General features: G+C 47.3%; 1 protein-coding gene across 6 annotated transcripts in view; it reads left to right on the plus strand.

Moving 5' to 3' along the window:
* Window positions 1-17,437, plus strand: part of LOC104067484 (methylenetetrahydrofolate dehydrogenase (NADP+ dependent) 2 like) — a 74,461-nt gene that overhangs the window by 27,732 nt on the left and 29,292 nt on the right. For 2 of the 6 annotated variants that reach the window (XR_008449480.1, XR_008449479.1), the window contains exons 8-11: window positions 7,168-7,281; window positions 12,149-12,269; window positions 13,235-13,387; window positions 13,669-14,744. Coding sequence is in view for 2 of the 6 variants with exons in the window: in XM_054064276.1 (XP_053920251.1) it covers window positions 7,168-7,281; window positions 12,149-12,269; window positions 13,235-13,387; window positions 13,669-13,723 (443 nt within the window). In the remaining 4 variants the exon portion in view is untranslated. Of the gene's footprint in view, window positions 1-2,325; window positions 7,282-12,148; window positions 12,270-13,234; window positions 13,388-13,668; window positions 17,179-17,437 lie in introns of those variants that run through there. The other 4 variants (XR_008449482.1, XM_054064276.1, XR_008449481.1 and 1 more) reach the window with 4 other exon arrangements.

Below are 17,437 nucleotides of genomic sequence, written 5' to 3' on the forward strand. Positions count from 1 at the left end.
CGGTGTAGTTAACATGGATTAGAAGGCCTTCTATAGATAAGGCACTGTCTAGCTGTAGGCTGTCCCTCTCTGTGAGTAAGGCAGGAGTAGTATGAATAGTGCCACAGACGGAGGCATGTAACATTGCCGTGGAAACCAACTTATTTCAATGTAAAAGGCCTAAAATATGTTCTGTGTTAATTACTGTCTTTACTTCAGATGTGGCCACATCTCAATAATTATGATACAAATCTCGGAATTCACCGTGACCGTATTAGCCATAAACACCAAGCTCAAGTGGCAGGGAGTTCAAATAGTGTAACTATTAAAAAGACAAATTATGTGTGTTCGAGAATATTGAGAACAACTGTCACGTGAGGCTTTAATTCATATGTTGCAGTTTGCATGTAAAATGCCCACATCACGGTGTGTTTGCTTTTCCAAGTACTTCACAGTACAGCTGGTGGTACCACTCACCTGAGCGGTTAGAGCCCTCCCCTGTAATCACTGTCTGTCCTCAACAAGGCTTCGTCTTTGGTTCCTCAAGGCAGTGAGATGTCAGCCGTTACCTTCTGTAAGCGCTCTGGTGAAACCCCTGCCTTGGGGAGTGCAGACGGTGGGGTTTTATTTCATTTATCCACCCTTAAAATCTAATAAATATTGTCCAAAACCCCCAATATCCAGCTTTTAAGTTTTCTCGTAGTATTTTTTGTGGTGAGACCTTGTTATTCTATGCAGTAAAGCACCACACATATTCAAGATGATTACACTGAAAGCGGGAGCAAGTTGTCTTGTTTGTTCCAAAATTGAAGTGTCTGGTTTTCCACCTGCTATTCTCTTCTCAGAGCTGGTTGTAGGTTCTGCTCCATAGTGACTGCACTGGGAATGTATGCGTTCATGTCCGAGTTTTGGTTGCTCAGTTTTCTCCTGGGCGTGTTTTAAAAAGAAAGCTTTACAAGTCAGGGGTGAGCTTCCTAGAAATTATTCCGAAGCAAGCAAAAAATCCCCAGACTAACAAATAAAATCCTGTCATGGTGCCACTTGAGAAATCCCCTCTATGGCACTCAGGGTAGCACTATGCCCTTGGGAGTAACCATTTTTCACAAGTAACTGCTCAGCACAGTTTATCATGCAGTGAATTCCGGCCAGCTGCGTGTAATTCTTTTGGAAGTAACCTGCAATTCCAGCTGACTGCATTTTGCACGGTAGATAAGACTATCAAGTCGGGATTTATTGCTACGTTACATAAATTTCTCATAGAAAAAAGCGTAGCTTGACAGGCGTTAAATGCTTAGAAAGAATAATCCATACATTTTTCCCTCTCCACACAAGCATTCCAGGGGTACGTTGACTCTAGATAGTCCAGTGTGGGTTGCGGTTGGAGCTAGTTCAGCTCTAGGAGTTTCTTTTCTGCTTGAGACGTAGGGAAGATCTGAATCCTCGTTCAGTGTAGGCACCCTGGTAACACTAGTTAAAAAAACGCTGTCTGAGTGCTTATGGCTGAAATCGCAATGGGGATTTTGCCAATAGAATCTGTTTTTCCTTGAAGACAGCTCTAATTTTTGTTAATTGTCTGTATTGTAAAGCAGGAAAAGGAATCACCTGGGAAACTGTCCTTTCCCCCCTCTGCGGTTTTACGTTCGCTTTTGTGATTGTGAGATATCTTTGTTAGAAGGTGCCAGCCTGAATGGGGAAAAGGGGCTGAACGGGGGATGTAACTGCTGCTGGTGTTTTGCTGTCGCTTTTGGTAGTTACTGCAGACTCCTGCTCTGCAAGCCGCTGCGCAGGGACGTGCTCAGGAACATGTGTTTGGGGGGCATCTTTTCCCCTACAGAATGAGTTCCCTCAGCCCTCCAGAGAGAGCCCTGCCAGATGTTGAAGGTGCATTCTCACAGTGGGCAGAGGGGAGTGACACGGGTCGTACTGCCCTCCTGTCACGCAGACACCTTGGGCCAGCCGGTCAGCCAGTCAGCAACTGCCCCATACCCAAAGAATTTGGCAGGACGGACTCTCTCTCTGTTTGACATGGGCAGTTTGCATGTGTGTTGCTCCTCTGAGGAGACGGCAGCCTCCTGGAGGCTGATCAGCTCAAACAGGTTGAAGCTGTCCCCCAGCCACTGCGTGAGGTTATACTCATGAAAAAAACCACCCTGCAGACCCTTCCTGACTGTATCCTGTCACTCTGTGGATGCAGTAGGGCTTCTGCCTTAACTTCCCCCATGTTCTCCAGTGCGTGCCAACTCACGGTCCTTTGTGCTCGTTGCCAGTTGGGCTCTGTGGACAATGGAAGGGAAAAAAACGTTTTGGAAACACTCTTAGTCAATCCCTTTTTCTCTTTTCTCTTAGAAGTGAAGAAGAAGGCTGGCTTTATCACTCCAGTGCCGGGAGGGGTAGGACCTATGACTGTGGCAATGCTTCTGAAGAACACGCTCTTAGTTGCTAAAAAGCTCATTCACTAGAGCTGCCTTGGAAGAAGAATCCAAGTTGTTCTATTTATTGATAAGCAAAACCTTTATTTTTTACTACAAAGATATTTATTTCTACATTGTATTTATTTTTTCATGTAAAGCACACTGAACCTGATAGTTTACAGAACATCACAATTCTTTGTGTTACCTCCTACTGACTTAACTGTGAGCAAAACTGGACTGGAGAACGCAGGCTGTGCAGGTATGCTGTCGGGAGTCACTTACGTGTGTGGAAATGATACTGAAGCAGAAATTACAGATCTGCCTGCATGTCTGGGGTGCAATTACCAACATGTATTAATTGCTTGGGGCCCTCAAACTGTATAAAAACTGAGTTGCAACGTGCTAGATATTGTTTAAAATCGTGGTTTGGATTCTGAGGTTGTGAGCTGCTCTCAGTGTAGCTTGAAGTCTTAAAATGCTTGTTTTAAACACTTAGCAGCAGCAGTCCTGCACGTGAAAGGGGTGAAAAACTGTCAACCCTGTTTCAGCTGCCAGGCTGTAACGTTGACACGAATGCACATGTTCAGTACACACTTTAAAACAGTTGAATAAGCTTGAACAGCGATGAAATTCTGACCTCAAACATATGCAAGAGGTGAAGTAGCTGGAACGGAGGCCAGAGTTTATTTTCTCTCTGTGTCTGGATTTGTTTGATGATGTTTTGGTGCATAATACCCTCCTCCCACAAAAAAACCTGAACAGATGCCTAAGCTGGATTGGGAGTTAATTAGTTAAATGCAATTAAAACTACTGTGTGTATACCTTGTGTGTGATGGAGGTGGGGAGAGGAGGAGAAAAGCAAAAGTTTATCCCTGGTGAAATATTTGTGCTGGAATTTTAAGCCATTTAATTATTCTGTTGTTTTCTGGAACTGCATGAAGGAGCCTGTTCTGGTTCATGATATAAGGCTCAGCCATGTGAATCCCTGGCTACCATGTTTGCTGCTTAGACAGGACTCTGTGAGATAATAAGATCAGCATGTTTCTATTCCCAGAAAAATTAGTTCTGAGATGGATCTAGAACAGTCCCATGCAATGTCGAAGCTGTGGTGGGGTGGCTGCTGAGATGCCCGTTGGACTGAGTATGTGCACTATTGACATGAATAGCCTTCCCCGGTTCCCACTGGAGCCAGCTTGGACTTTTATCCTCATGTTTACCTCAGCTGGCATAACTTGGATTATTTTCAGCAGGAACCTTAGCAATTTGCTAGGGGACTGTAGATAACTTGGAAGGGGAAGAAGAAAACAATTGTGAGTGAAGTACTACTGCCATGAAACACAAAAACATGCTTGACATAATAAAGGAAACAAGCTGGAGCATCACTGCTGTGCTGGTGGTTCTTGTGATGGACTGCGTGAGAGCTTTGTTTAACGCAATACTTACAAAAGCAGCTGATGGAGTTGTTACTAAATCTGCAGGGCCAACAGTTCAGCTGGCAGTTCAGTTCTGGGCCCCTCACTACAAGGACATGGAAGGGATGAAGCATGACTGGAGAAGGGAGTGGAGCTGGGCGAGGGACTGGAGAACAAGGGTTCTGAGAAGCGGCTGAGGGACCTGCTGTTGTTTAGCCTGGAGAAAAGGAGGCTGAGGCCTCATCACTGCATCCCTGAAAGGAGATTTTAATGAGTTGGGTGCTGGTCTCTTCTCCCAAGTAACTGGTGATAGTGCGAGAGTGAATGGCCTCAAGTTGTGCCAGGGCAGGTTCAGGTTGGACCTCAGGAAAAATCTTCTCCCTGCAAGAGTTCTCAGGCCCTGGCAGAGGCTGCCCAGCGAGGTGGTGCAGTCCCCATCCCTGGGGGGGATTAGCAGACAGGCAGACGAGGTGCTCAGGCATGGTTTAGTAGTGGACAGGTATGGTTGGACTTGATGATCTCAAAGGTCTTCTCCAACCAAACGATTCTATGATTCTGTGAGCAGTGCAGACACTTGCTTAGCTGTGCAAGTGGAAGCGGCGGTATAGATATTAGGAGGGTCAGGGTGCCTGCGGAGATGATACTTGGGCTGATCCACCCGTCACTTACTGAGGTGAATAAAACTTGTTCTCTGTTATGTTAGCCTTGGTGAGAAATGTCAATACAGTTTTGGTGTGGCTGTGGCTTTTTTCCTCAGTGTGAAGTCAGTGGAGGGCTTTTGCATGGTCACTGCTTTCCTTCATCTCTTTGCATTGCCGCTCTAGATTCACGTTGTTTTCTTTAAATTAACCATAATCTGCATTTTTTTTTTAGCAGAATAACAATGTATGGTGTGTTGTCTTTGCCACAGGACTGAGCCTACCTCTTTCATGTTCTGCAGAGAGTTCATTGTGCACCTCGAGCTTTTTCTCTCTTTGCCTGTGGCGGATGGGTCAGTGCTACACAAAGCCCAGCGAGCACAAGGTTTCTCTCTGTTCTCAGAGCTGCCAGCCCCATCTGTGAGAGTGTGCTCCACTGGGAGAACATCCAGCCCAAGCATCCAGAGGGGAAGGGCCCATTAACCCAACCCAAAAGCGTGCTTGTGTGGCAGACCCGGTCAAGCCTGGTCCGAGCGTGAACGCCCTGTGGCGGGCAGGGGCATGGCCGTATCCACCGAGGCCTTCTCACAAGGCCTGCCGCGCCCAGCTGCGTTGCCTGATGACAAAACCACCTCTCGGATTCAAGCTGGATTAAGCTCCCATTGTGTAGATGTGTGTTGAAAGCCAGGCTCCCGGGGCTTAGCCCTGCTCGGAACTGATAGCAGGGGTTATCCAGGTAGACATAAACTGGAGAGTGCGCAAGCTGCCCTCGATCAGTGTGCAGGCATGCAGCAGTGCGGGATTGCGAAGGAACGGAAAAGCCTCCTGGCATGCAGTTCAGGAGCAGGAGCACACATAATTAGAAAGTGCATAATTAGCTTGTGTTCTTCCCTTACATGTGAAGTGGTTAGGTTGAATCCAAGAGATTCCTGCAGAATGGGAGAACTTGAGCTGACCAGAGTCGCCAGAGCATTTATCACAAGATGTTTGGTTTAAAAACAATAATTGTGAACTAGTTTTGTTGCTTGGAGCTCACTGCTGAGGAGACGCAGGTTGTTGCTAGGGTGAAGCCTGTGCTCTCCTTCGGCGAGAGTTGAGTGGTTGGCGAGTGTGTCCGTTATGGAACAGGGCCTTTCTGGTGCTCCACTCCAGTCTGGCTACAACAGTGCCCTTCAGAGAGACCGGTCCTGCTGGTTCCGCACTGCCTGTGGCTGAGGGAGCCAGATGACATCTGGGGCTGTGCAGAGGGGGTCAGTACAAGACATGCAGGTGACAGGTACGTCTGAGACCTGCCAGCACTCCACAAGTGTCACTGCTTTCATTATCCATACCCACTTCCTCCAACAGAGACAGAGGGGCTATTATGTCAGGAGGAATGAAGGGAGCACCCAAAATAGGAGGCAGCAGCTTACCTGTTCCTTCAGTCCTTTTCTCGGTGCCTGTGCCTCACGCAGTTGTGCATAGCTCCTACCTACAGTCCCAGGCCGTGCACTGGGCTGGTGGCCAGCGCTTCTCTGGAGTGTGGTGCACACAGGAAGGCTGGATGGGAAGTGATGAGCGTGTCCCTTGGGCTCGCTGGAGCCTGGGATCAGAGACCTCTTGCTGGCAGTCAGTGCTGGAGAACAGCATCCCTTATCATTGTCTCCGATCACTTCTTACTCTCAGCATTGGCTGTTCTGGCAGTTCCTATGGAGGGCAGGGAGCTGAGGTACGGGGAGAATCAGGGAAGGAACACAAGCAGAGCAGGAGCTGGTTAGGGACCCTGAACTCCAGAGAAGCATCCCAAATGCCGATGGTCCTCTAGAGAGTAACACAACACCTACATTACTAGGGGAAAGGAAGATCCGTTTTTTTTGCAACACATCATCTTTTGGTTTGCTCACACCGCTTTGCTGTATTTCGTTGATCAGCCCTGGCAGATAACAGGTCTCTCCTTAAAACTGTACTTTTGCGTGCACGATTCTGCCCACGGGTAATAGGAAGCCGGGGTTTCAAAAGAAAACCTGATGCCATTGCCAGATAATAGCAGTTTCCTAAATAAATGTGTGGTTGCCCTGGGGGCTGAGGTGGTTGCCAGATGCACCTTTTCTTGATTGGTGAGAACGGCAGATGACGCTTCCTGGCGTATAAAGTGCACGAGAAACCACGGGAGCACAGATAAGGAGAGCAAGCGTCTGGAAAGAAGAGCTGAGAAGGTGTTGAAGCTGCTGTTTGCCATGGCATTTGGAATGCTAATCTATGTTTTGCTGAAAGGTAGGTTTGGCTGAGGCTTTTCGGTGTCATAAGATGCAAGGCTTTGCTGAACAATAGTTGGCTCTTTCTGAAGAGAGCGGCACGGGTGGGAAGCACGCAGAGACATTGTGAAGCTGAACTACTAGTTTTAAACTTGGATGAAACTTTAACTGATAGGAAATAATTTAGGCTCTTTGACAAGAAGCTGCTTTCACTGGTAATTAGATGTAAGATAGTAATATATTCCAAACATCTGGAATATTATGTGTGAGAATAGAAAGGAGAACAGAATGGTAATGTGTGTTGCAAAGTTGCAAATAATGGTTTGTCTGCCCACAGTCATAATTAACACTGAAGCAAAAGCAAGTTTGAGGCAAGAATGTTTTAAATGAATCATTATTGTATTGCTGCACCATATCAGAGTTGCATAAAGCGGGTACTTATTTTCCGGATGGAATGAACCTTGAATAGATACACTGAGTTTTTCTGTTCCAGTAAGCATCTATTTGCATTACACAGCGATGGGGGCAGTGAGTGAAGAGTCAGCTGTTGCTGTATCATCCCTCAGCACAGACTTGTGGAATAACTGGACAAAAAACAGCGCTGAAGGTATTTCCTTTTTGTTCTGTTTGTTTCTACTAATGTGTGACTTGGAACAACAATGACGGGATCTCTGCTGATGGGAGCTGCCGTAATGCTCCCATCGCTCGGACACTGCTGAACTTTGTGCACATATTATTTGTGATATGAGCTGATTTCTTTGTGGAACCTTAAAAACCTCTCTGAAGCGACAGCTGCCACTCAGCTGGGGTTGGCTTGGTGGTGACCAGACCAAAGTCAGTTATAACTGCAAGAAGACATTTTAAGCCCAATTGGGCAAGATGATCTGCGTTTGTTTTGGTCATTTCTATTACTCAGCTCATGCTTGGTTTCGAGCTTTCTGCAGTGAGAGTCTTTCTTTATACACACAATTACAAGTGCAGCCAGCATAACTTCAAGTGGTGCCTCTCTTTGCTGTTACTCGGGAGTTTCTTTCTCCGTTGCAGTTTTGCTTTTGGCTATCGCAGCTTCCACAGCCCTCTTCAAACTGCTGGCTCTCACTCTGCTTTCTCTCTCTTCCCTGACTGAAATGTGAACTCAAGCTCTTTACCTGCCAACATCTGAGACCAGGGCACTGTGTTTACCCTGCAAGCGGCGTTCTTGATGTTACTTCAGGTGCTAGTGATGTCATTGCTTGCAGAGAACTGCGCGATCCTGAGCTGAGGTTTTGGCAGGTCAGTAAAGGAGGAAAGGATTTTACCTGCGATAGTTATTAATGTCTCTGTACTTTAAAAAAGAACATAAACATGCATACAAATCCTCTGTTAATTGTAAGTCATCACAGGGTGCCTTACCAGCTTTGTTTAGTAGATCATAAGCTTTTAATTTTTCTTCTAACAGGCTGAATTGTTCTTTTTTTGTCTAGTTTGGCATCGTGTTGCAGTGTTAAATACACATTCATCCATACTTACACTATCTGTGTGGGTTTCATATGCATGTATGTAAAATATATATCATGTATATGTACACACATATGTACATGAAGTCCAGATGTTGGATTTTGACAGCAGCGGTATGATTTCTAAGCACTGTGATCTGGTTTAGTGCATTTGTCTGTGACACAATTCTTCCAGTGCTGCATCCAGCAAACAGGAGTATATTGAAGTGCAGATCTGTCGTCACTTGTTAGGTACCCTGTTCGTGCTGTCTCTAGAAAGCAGGAGCTGTGGGTTGTGTTTTAACAAACAGGAGGATTGTTTACAGGGGCAAAGCCATGTCTGTCGTTGTCTCGTGTCCCTTTACACTGGCTGCGGCTGCACAAGCCAACCTGATACCACCGCTTTGCATTGAGCGTGTGTTCCCCTCACACGTTAGCACGGGCATTTACAAGCATGTTCTGGTGGACTTTGTACAGAGCCTCTGGCAGGTTAGAAAACATCATTTCCAGAGAGAAGATGGAAAAGAATTGCTTAAAGAGTCACCAGAGAAACTGGCTCTATTTCTCTGAAGTTCTCCTGTAGCTCCTGTTTCTGTGCAAGTTAAGGTTATAGTGAGGTTAGTAGCCAAGGTTCAGAAATACTGGATCCTAAGAGAAGGAATTCCTGGTTAAGTATCACTGGAGGAACTGGCTGTTTCTTGTGGATTGCAAGTCCTCTGGGAACTGAGGTGCAGTTTGTGGAAAACCATTAATTTCTGCTCAACCCCCTTGCCTCCTGTCAACGAGATCACGTACTGCTTTATGTTGCATAGGCTTTGCTTGGCACCAGTGCTGGAGCTAGGAAACAGGCTGGCTGATCAGACGAGGTGGAAAAGGTAATGGAGAGGATGCCTGGCCTGAAGCTGGCACAGCAGGGATGAAGAACTTATGACATGATTTGAGCTAATGGGAAGCCTTCATAGCAAAATGGCAGCTGGGAGAAGGGAAGGGCTTGGTTTTAGTGGAGGAAAATGAGATCCCTTCACTGCCACGAGCTGCTTCTCTGTGCAGGTTGTAAGGGAGGCCCTGAACCCGGGGCTGACCCCTGCCCTCCCTCCCTGTTCTGCCTTTCCTGTTCCTCCCGATGCACCATACCTGAAGACTGAGCTGTCGTGGCCTTCGTGGCTGACTCCACTTGTTCCTGCTCTGTCCATTTTGGCGTGCCCAGGCTTCTGGGTACCTGTGGGTTGGATTTCGTGTCAGATCTTGCTAAGTGTATCTGTTCGTATGACTCAGTTGCAGGCAGCTGTCGAGTGCTTGCACAGCATGCTTTTCCTTCCTCATGTGACATGAAAGGGCACATGGATACGTTTGTTCCACAGCTTATTTAGTATCTAGGTGGGTAACACGGTACGAATTAGCGTAATGCTCTGGGATGGGTCAGAAATGACTTTTTATTTGCAAGGCTCATCATTCTTCCTGAGGTATTTTGCAGTTTTGCAGTGTCAGGGTAATTAGCACTTGGAATTTGTGTGTATATTTAAGACTCGATCTTGCAGCCCACAGTGGATAAAGCTCTCACTCCTGACACCGAGGGAAGAATGCATTGTTCATTTGTGCTCTGCACAGCAAGATGTTTGTCTCGGATGCTTTCTAGGCTGACCTCTACTTCAGGATGACCTTTGTTTTTTGTGACTGGACCAATTTTCCCAGCACTCAGGGGAAGAGGTTTCACATCCCGGCAGGAAGCAATGTTGCTTCCAGGTGGATGGATGGCTGCCACCTTTCGGCAACAGGGCGAGTGAGGAGGGATGCTCCAGCTGCCTGAACCCAGATGGATGCTTAGGGAGAGGTGGCTGGGAATTTCATGCCACTGGCATGTAGATTTGTACCTTCCTCGTTTATTTTCTTTCCCTGTGCAGCAGAGATATATGTGAGATATTAAACCTGTGCACTAGGCATTATCGCAAGGCCTGGTAGCAGAGCAGCGCTTGGGGCAGCATGAAACACACATTACAGGGTCCTGTTGAGGGCTAGCAAGTTCCGATGGCAGTGTACGGGGCCATCTGAGTTGCGGTAGTATAGAACTCACTGCTAGGGGATGCTGCCCCAAATGTGGTCTGAGAGCTGCTGCAGGTCCCCCCGGCTGCCTCGCACGGTGTGACAGAGAGAGGGCCTCGCTCTCAACAAATCCTCCCATGTGTATGTATCATAACTTGGTTGCTAGGCTGAATCGTGGATTGGGATTGTAGTTTCTAGTGCTCAATTCCCAGCTTTAGGTCTGCTGTCTCCGCAGTGTGCAGAGAAATTTGTGCTTCCCCTTACAAGAATGGAGAAGATGCTCTTTTCTCAGCCCAGAGAAGATCAAGTTAAAGCAAGACATGCTTTTACCACCTCTGTAGCCTTTCCCAAGAATGTGTCGCCAACCAATGTGATGTTTTTGAAGCAGACTGGAATTGTTGCTTGTTCTAAGTCTCTGGATAAGCTGGGAGGCAAATTGCTATTGTCAGGTTTCAGAGGGCACTATTTTCCAAGTAGCGTTTCTTGATCAGAGTAACAGTGATAGCATCACACTTCTTGGTGTCCAAATCACCTGGTACACAACTGAGGTGGTGAATCACTCTGGCGTGCGGGTGTAGAGCAGAGCAGCTCTTTACCATCACTCATCATCTCTCTGATGAAGCTACAGGAAGGACAAAGGAATAAATCACTTTATTGATCACACAGAGGGGATTCCTGCCATTAAATGCCTCAAACTGGAATTTGATTGGGAATTCAGGCTGATATTTCTCATGAAAAATGTGCTGTGGGGTCTTGAGTTGCGTAGAGGAGGACTAGGAGCATATGTCTATGCCAATCACTTCATCAGTGTCTTATCTCCAGGTCTTGATTCAGCACTTAGTCAGAAAGGAAGGCTTCTGTCTGCTGTGACACTGTTTACTCACCCTGAGCGGACCGGTCACCTTCCTGCAGGATGTTATTTTTCTGTGCTCATAACTGAAAGCTAGTGTTGACAATCACTTGTTTAGGAAATTGCCTTCAACCGTCACTAGAAGACTCCTCTAGCATAGTAAGAGATTACTTGGACACCCCACCCCACCAGTGATGCCTGTAACTGGGTAGAGACCAGTTCAGACAGATGCTGTCTTTTATGGTGAAGCTTTGGAGCCTTCTGTTGTTTTACCGCACCCCTGCTGCCATGTTACAGACCCTTGCTGGCCTCTGCACCCCAGCACAGCAGCATGCCTCACTCCCCAGATCCGGTGCTCTTCTGTCCAATGTAATATTGATCCAAGATCCCTAAGATAAGTTTTAACTTCTTTATTCCCATTTGAGCTGCTGTGTTTGGGAATGAAGCTGTCATTCTCTGTGCTGTCACAGCAGAAGCATCCTTACTGAACAGGATGATGGAATTTTGTGCAAGGTCAGAAACTCAATAGTTGTGGAGCACACTTTTGCACAGGAAGACCAGCCGGGTGGTGTGGGGTGCTTGCAAGCGTAGTTTGGCACTCTGCTGGCTTTAGAATCTGGAGAATGGATGGAGGGAGCAATCCCACCACTCACTTACGGCTGCGGAGTTGGCAGGCAGGAGCATTAGCAGTGCAATAGTTTGTCTTCTGACAGGGAAAAGAAGAAAGGAATTGACTAGTAATTTGAATTCAGTCTAGGAAGCATACCAAGGATAATTCAGTGCTCTCAGTGCTCCTAAACCCCTGATGTTTCCGGGCTGGTTTTCCTGGTCGGATTGTGAGTTGGATAGTGCTGACATTACCCTGGATGGGTCTCCCATAATCATTTTTATAATTGGTCCTCAGGAGCAAGTAATTGGTAGTTTGATCTGTCTCTGAAGCTGTGCTGGAACGTTTTAGAAGCTTGTTCTGCCTGGCCATGTATGTCAGTGTGTGCAGTAGATCTGTGTATTGTCTTCTGCAGGCAGTGTCTTTTCCATTAATATGTGAAAATACGTTAAATGATTTTTTTGTTTCCTGACTATAACATGTTTTTTTCCCCTTTTCCCAGCAGACTACACAGAGCAGCCGAAACTCTTGAAGCTTATGCAGGCCTGTCTGGAAGAGCACTACAGCTATTGCATCAACGGGCTCTGCGCTTTTCACAGCGAGCTGAGGAGACCCATATGCAAGTAAAGAAACTGCTTTAAAGTATTACCCTTAGGAAATAACAACAGTAGCCCTTTTTCTTTGTCTGCTATGATGTAAAAATGTGGCTGATTTTCAGGCAACGGCAACGTTGAAGTACCAGATGGGTATTGTTAGGATTAAACTTTGGCACAGGCTTGAGTGCCTTGGTGGCTGAAGATGGTGAACCAGGCAGCTGTGCTGTGCTCGAGTAATGCCGAGGGAGGGAGAGGGAATATTCGCAGCCTCACTGTGAGGGCGGGGAGGCCCTGGCCCAGGTTGCCCAGAGAAGCCGTGGCTGCCCCGAGAAGCCGTGGCTGCCCCATCCCTGGGGGTGTCCAAGGCGAGCTTGGATGGGGCTTTAAGCCCCCTGATTCATTGAGAGGTTGGAGTTGGAACTGGATGATCTTTAAGGTTCCTTCTGACCCAAACCATTCCACGATTCTATAATTTGTAGGTCACTGCTGTGGTGGCATCTCCAAGTACAGACGGTGCTAGAGGAAGCAGCAGAGAAATAAGTAGATTTTCGCCACAGACACACTAAAATGGGCAGGATCTTCCAAGATGTCAGCTGCAACTGCCTTATACCCCACCAGCTTACTCTCTAGTCAGGACTGGAGTGTCCTGAACATGTTCTGGGATCCGTCCTGAGCAGCTTTGGCCTGTGGAGGCATTACAGCAGCAAAGGATCAGCAGAACTCAGTGTTCCTCATCCACGCCCTCTGCAATGAGGGTGTGCTTAGACGGCGTTTGCTGTGACTGCAGTACTCAAGCTAGCTTTAAACTAGACAGACTGGGGCAACTGGTAGTCTTGGTGGAGTGAAGAGGTTCTGACTGAGCATCAGATTCAGCCCATTCCCGTTTAAACTTGTTCTGAATTGTTTAAAACTGATGAAAATCAACATGTTTCTGGAAAACAAAGCATAAGAAGTTCTGAGTAACTTTCGCCTGGCGTGTATTTATTTTGTAGGTGCCTTGCAGGTTACAATGGAGAGAGGTGTGAACATCTAACACTAAATTCGTATGCGCACACTTCGTACGAACGCTACATTGCTGTGGGAATAGGCATAGGAATACTGACAAGTGGGATACTGGCTATCATCTACTGCTACGTAAGAAAGAGGTACGGGAGATTTGTAACCCGATTGTGTTCCTCTGAATTACAACGGGCAGGAGGAAGCAGTGGGCAGAGTTGTGAGGGCACTGGGAATGTGGTTGTTGATCTGTGGTGTGATCTTAAAGGAGCTGACACTCTACCTCTGCTTTCTGATCTGCCTGTTGGGTCTGAAACACAGGTGTCGACATGGCTGCTTCGATGAGTTGTGTGGTTGGGGTTTGGTTCTGTTCAGACTGCTGTGGGTTTAGAGTCGTCTGATGAAAATCATGCTCTTTTGTCCATTTTAGATGCAGGAAATTGAAGTCACCCTACAAAGTCTGCACAGGCGAGACGGCGTTGTGAAGGGCTGGCGATGGGACACTTACTAATTTGCCTGTCACCGAGAGGAAGTTCCGCTGGGAAGGCAGTCCCCCTCTGAGCCATCTGACAGGGACCCCAGCTTCACAGAAGAGGTGAAATGAAGGGAATGACAGAGCGAGTACGCGAAAGGAACTCCTGCAGAGCTGGTGGGCTCCGCTCACTTCTGAAGAAAGACTTCCTCTTTTAGCACAGTTTGCTGGATGAGCAGGTCCGAACGGCTAAGGATATCCGCAGCCCTCTCGGCGCTCACCTGTGGCAGATATTTGCTGAGGGCAGGACTGTTTGGCTTTGGCTGTTTTCAGTCATTTCAAGCCCTAGTACAGCATTCTGCTCGTGTCTTTTCTGTTGGGTTCCCCCCCCTTTTCTTTTTTTCTTTCCTCTGGAGGAAAAGCACAACCTGCCTCACCATGGAGTTGTGTTCTGAACATCACTGGCTGACAAGAAACTGTCTGGGTTCTGGTGTCAGTGTCTGCTGCCTCTGTGTGTGGACAAACAGCTCTGTTCCAGCGCAGCAGTTACCTTCAGTACACTAAGCAAAGTACAGCCGTCTGTCGCCAGAAAGGACAAAAACATTAAATGCTTTGGACTGAGGAGAATGGAGGGTTCTCAAGAGCTTACTGGAACTTAGGAACAGGGAGTAAGCAGTTCCTGGAAAAGCAGATCCTGGCACCTCTGGGCACGCCACGTTCTTGCGAAGGAATTGAACAGCTTTCTCAAAATGGGTTATTGAGTGTGCCCATGACAAAGCACTGTGCTCTTCCCAAACATCGTGTAGAGGCTCAATGGACTGATGAACTCGAGGCACAACGTTCCCTTTCTGTGCTGTGATTTTGGCACAAGACTCCATTTGCTGGAGGAGGCGGAAGTTCGTTATGGAACTTCAGTACAGCTTTCCCAGGAAGCCGATTCTCTCTATTCCATTCTCACATTATGTGCACAATGTGACACTCAAATAAGAAAGAAATGATTGCAGGGATTTTGTTCCTCTCTGGACAGATTCCAGGTGAGGAGCTGGTTTTGATTAATATTGTGTATGATGAATTGCAAAGGGTAAAGGACTTTGTTCAAGGAAAAGGGAAGAAAATTGGTTCTGAAGGCAGTGGCACTACTGTGACTTCTCACTGACAGCCAGCGTGTTTGCCAGGGATGAGACTGGGGGTGGCTCTGAGATGTTCACTTCAGCTCTTGCGCATTGTAGACGCATTCGCTGTGATTCATCATCTCTGAGAAAAAGGCAGTTAGGTACTTGGTGATTTTGTGAGACGATACCAGCTCCTGAATTCAGGTGCCGTGCTGGAAATCACAATTTCTTCCTTAAGGGAATTAACTCTAACAACAGGATGCATGCCATTTGTGGAAAAAAAACCAGTGTATTTGTGAGGCTGCAATGATAGTGCTGAAATGCATGTGAAAGATGGGGTTTGGAAGGGAAAAAGTGGCACTCAAATGGTCTGAAGCAAGTGGGCTTCTCGCTCAGGGGGATCCTGGTCAGTAGATGAGTCATCTTGGCTCTCTGTTTGATACCAATAAATAAAACACCCCACGTGCTGTTTGGTTGGAGTCCCCATGCAGCAGAATGAAGCAAGACATGCGTGCCCAGGAAGGATTGCTGGTGAGGAGCTCGGCAGAGACAGGCACCAGTCCTTTCCTGAGCGCTTTGTGAGGGGCACTGAGCTGACTTTCCAACCCTGAGCCTTTTTTTGAAGTTCTCTTCACTTCAAGTTAAGTCTTCAGATCTCTCTCTGTTATTTGCTCCTTTCCATTCTTCTGACTTTTTCTCGCTCGGCATCCATTGAGAGACAGCTTCTGCTTTTTGTGATTTTCAGGTCGTCTTTTAGTAGACTTTTAGTAGCTGCCCTAATAATTCCTGTGTCATGCGTATGTGTCACGATATGAAATACAGTCCGCGCATCTGCACACAGACACCGAACCCCACCCTTGCGCCTCGCACACACTGCACAGATGGAATGGAAATACCTGCTAGAAGCATGCCTGTCATCAGGAAAACACAGGGACAGATCTTTCTCATGAGTCTCGGAGGAAATTTGAGAGTTAGATAGGCCAAAAGATGAAAAGCCTCAAAGCTTCTGTTGCAAGAGTGAATTTCCTTCCTTCAGTGAGTTGTCTCTTCCTGCACACGCATTGCAAGTGTTGTGTTCACTTCTAGAGGACCAACCCTTCTGCACCATAGAGGAGCAGGCACACACGGTAACGTGACTTGCCTAGGGCATCCGTGCGGTTGGTAAAGGAGTTCTAAAGACAGGAGTTTGAACCACTGGACTTTCAGCTATCCAAAGAAAGCTGTCAGGGAGAGATGGATTTTGTTTGGTTTAAACCATTTCTGTGTCCTTTTACTGACTTTTTGGCCACCTTTTACTTACCAGTGGCTGAGCAGATGCCTCACAAGATGTTTAAGTGCTGCATCAAAGTGTGTGCTCCTTGCAGTGAGATGCTCTGTGCCTACAGAAACACACAGTGACTGCCTTTTCGTAATGTCTGGTTAAACATAACTGGAAAGGAAGGTTGATTTCAAGGCCACTATTTAGCAGGAGATTAAGTAGTGAAATATTTTTTCTAGTTTGCTTTCTGCCAGTGGAAGCTTGCTGAGATTCTGCTAGTGGAAGAGAAACTGGAGAGTCAAACACCAGATGACAGTGTGCCACACAAAATGAGACTTCGTGTAAGGGCAGGGTGAGAATAAAGTGGAAAAACAAAGATGGGAAGAAGGAAGGAAAAGCATGTCTTTGCTTTACTGTAATTTTCTTTTCCCAAGTGGTATCGAGGCTTCCAGAAATGAGTTTCTCGCCACCTGGCTGCTGTGGATGCACAACGCGGAGCAGGCTTCTGGCTTCTCAGATATCCAAGGCTGGTGGCACCAGTACAAGTGACAGCTTCTCCATCAGGCTGTAGTCCCTGTGAGAGAAAGGCAATGTCAGCGCAGTTTGAAGGTATTTCATCAGGCCCCGGCTGTGCTGGAGGCATCACTGCATGAATGAGTCACTCTACTGCTCGATGCAGTGACCCAGCTGAGGAAGTGTGCATTGCCGCAGATTGCTCCATGGAGTCAGCTGTGCTGAGCGCTGCCTTGATCAGTGACAGATGCTGCAGGGCTCGTGTGGTGTGCTGCTGCTTACGGTGCTGAATTTCCTGCAGGACTGGCCTGTCAGAAGATCAGGATCATCTCTCCTGGCCCATTTATCAGGCTCGGGCTTGGGCTCCTTCTATAATGGCATAATTAACACAGTAGTAAGATTCTGATTCCTGTCAGCTGCACGTGCCAAACCCTGTCACTTCCAGAGGAGACCCTGTGTGTGCGTGGCATTTAGGCAGTCCTGCATCAGCTTTGGTGGGACACCAGCTCAGCAGGGCTAAAAGAGAGACACTGAAGACCAGAACCTGCCTTTCTGAAGGCCAGAGCATTTGCCTTGTGTGTGACCGTGGCTGGTGGAACCACACTGGCTTTTCTCACAGCACATCTCCAGCCTGGGTGCCTGTAAGCCACCCAGCCCTGCGTCCCCGGCAGCTGCAACCACTGTGCAGGTGTACTTTCTTGCTGATGCGTGGCTGTAACTTGCATCCCACCCATTTTTTGCTGAAGTGCCTGGGTGGCCTGCAGCTTACCTGACCCCAGCAAGATCTGTTTCAAATGATGAGATGTGAGTCTGAGGAAAAGATGACTGTCCTTTCAGGATACTG

The sequence above is a fragment of the Cuculus canorus genome, chromosome 4, assembly GCF_017976375.1.
Source record: "Cuculus canorus isolate bCucCan1 chromosome 4, bCucCan1.pri, whole genome shotgun sequence".
Taxonomy (NCBI): Eukaryota; Metazoa; Chordata; class Aves; order Cuculiformes; family Cuculidae; genus Cuculus; species Cuculus canorus.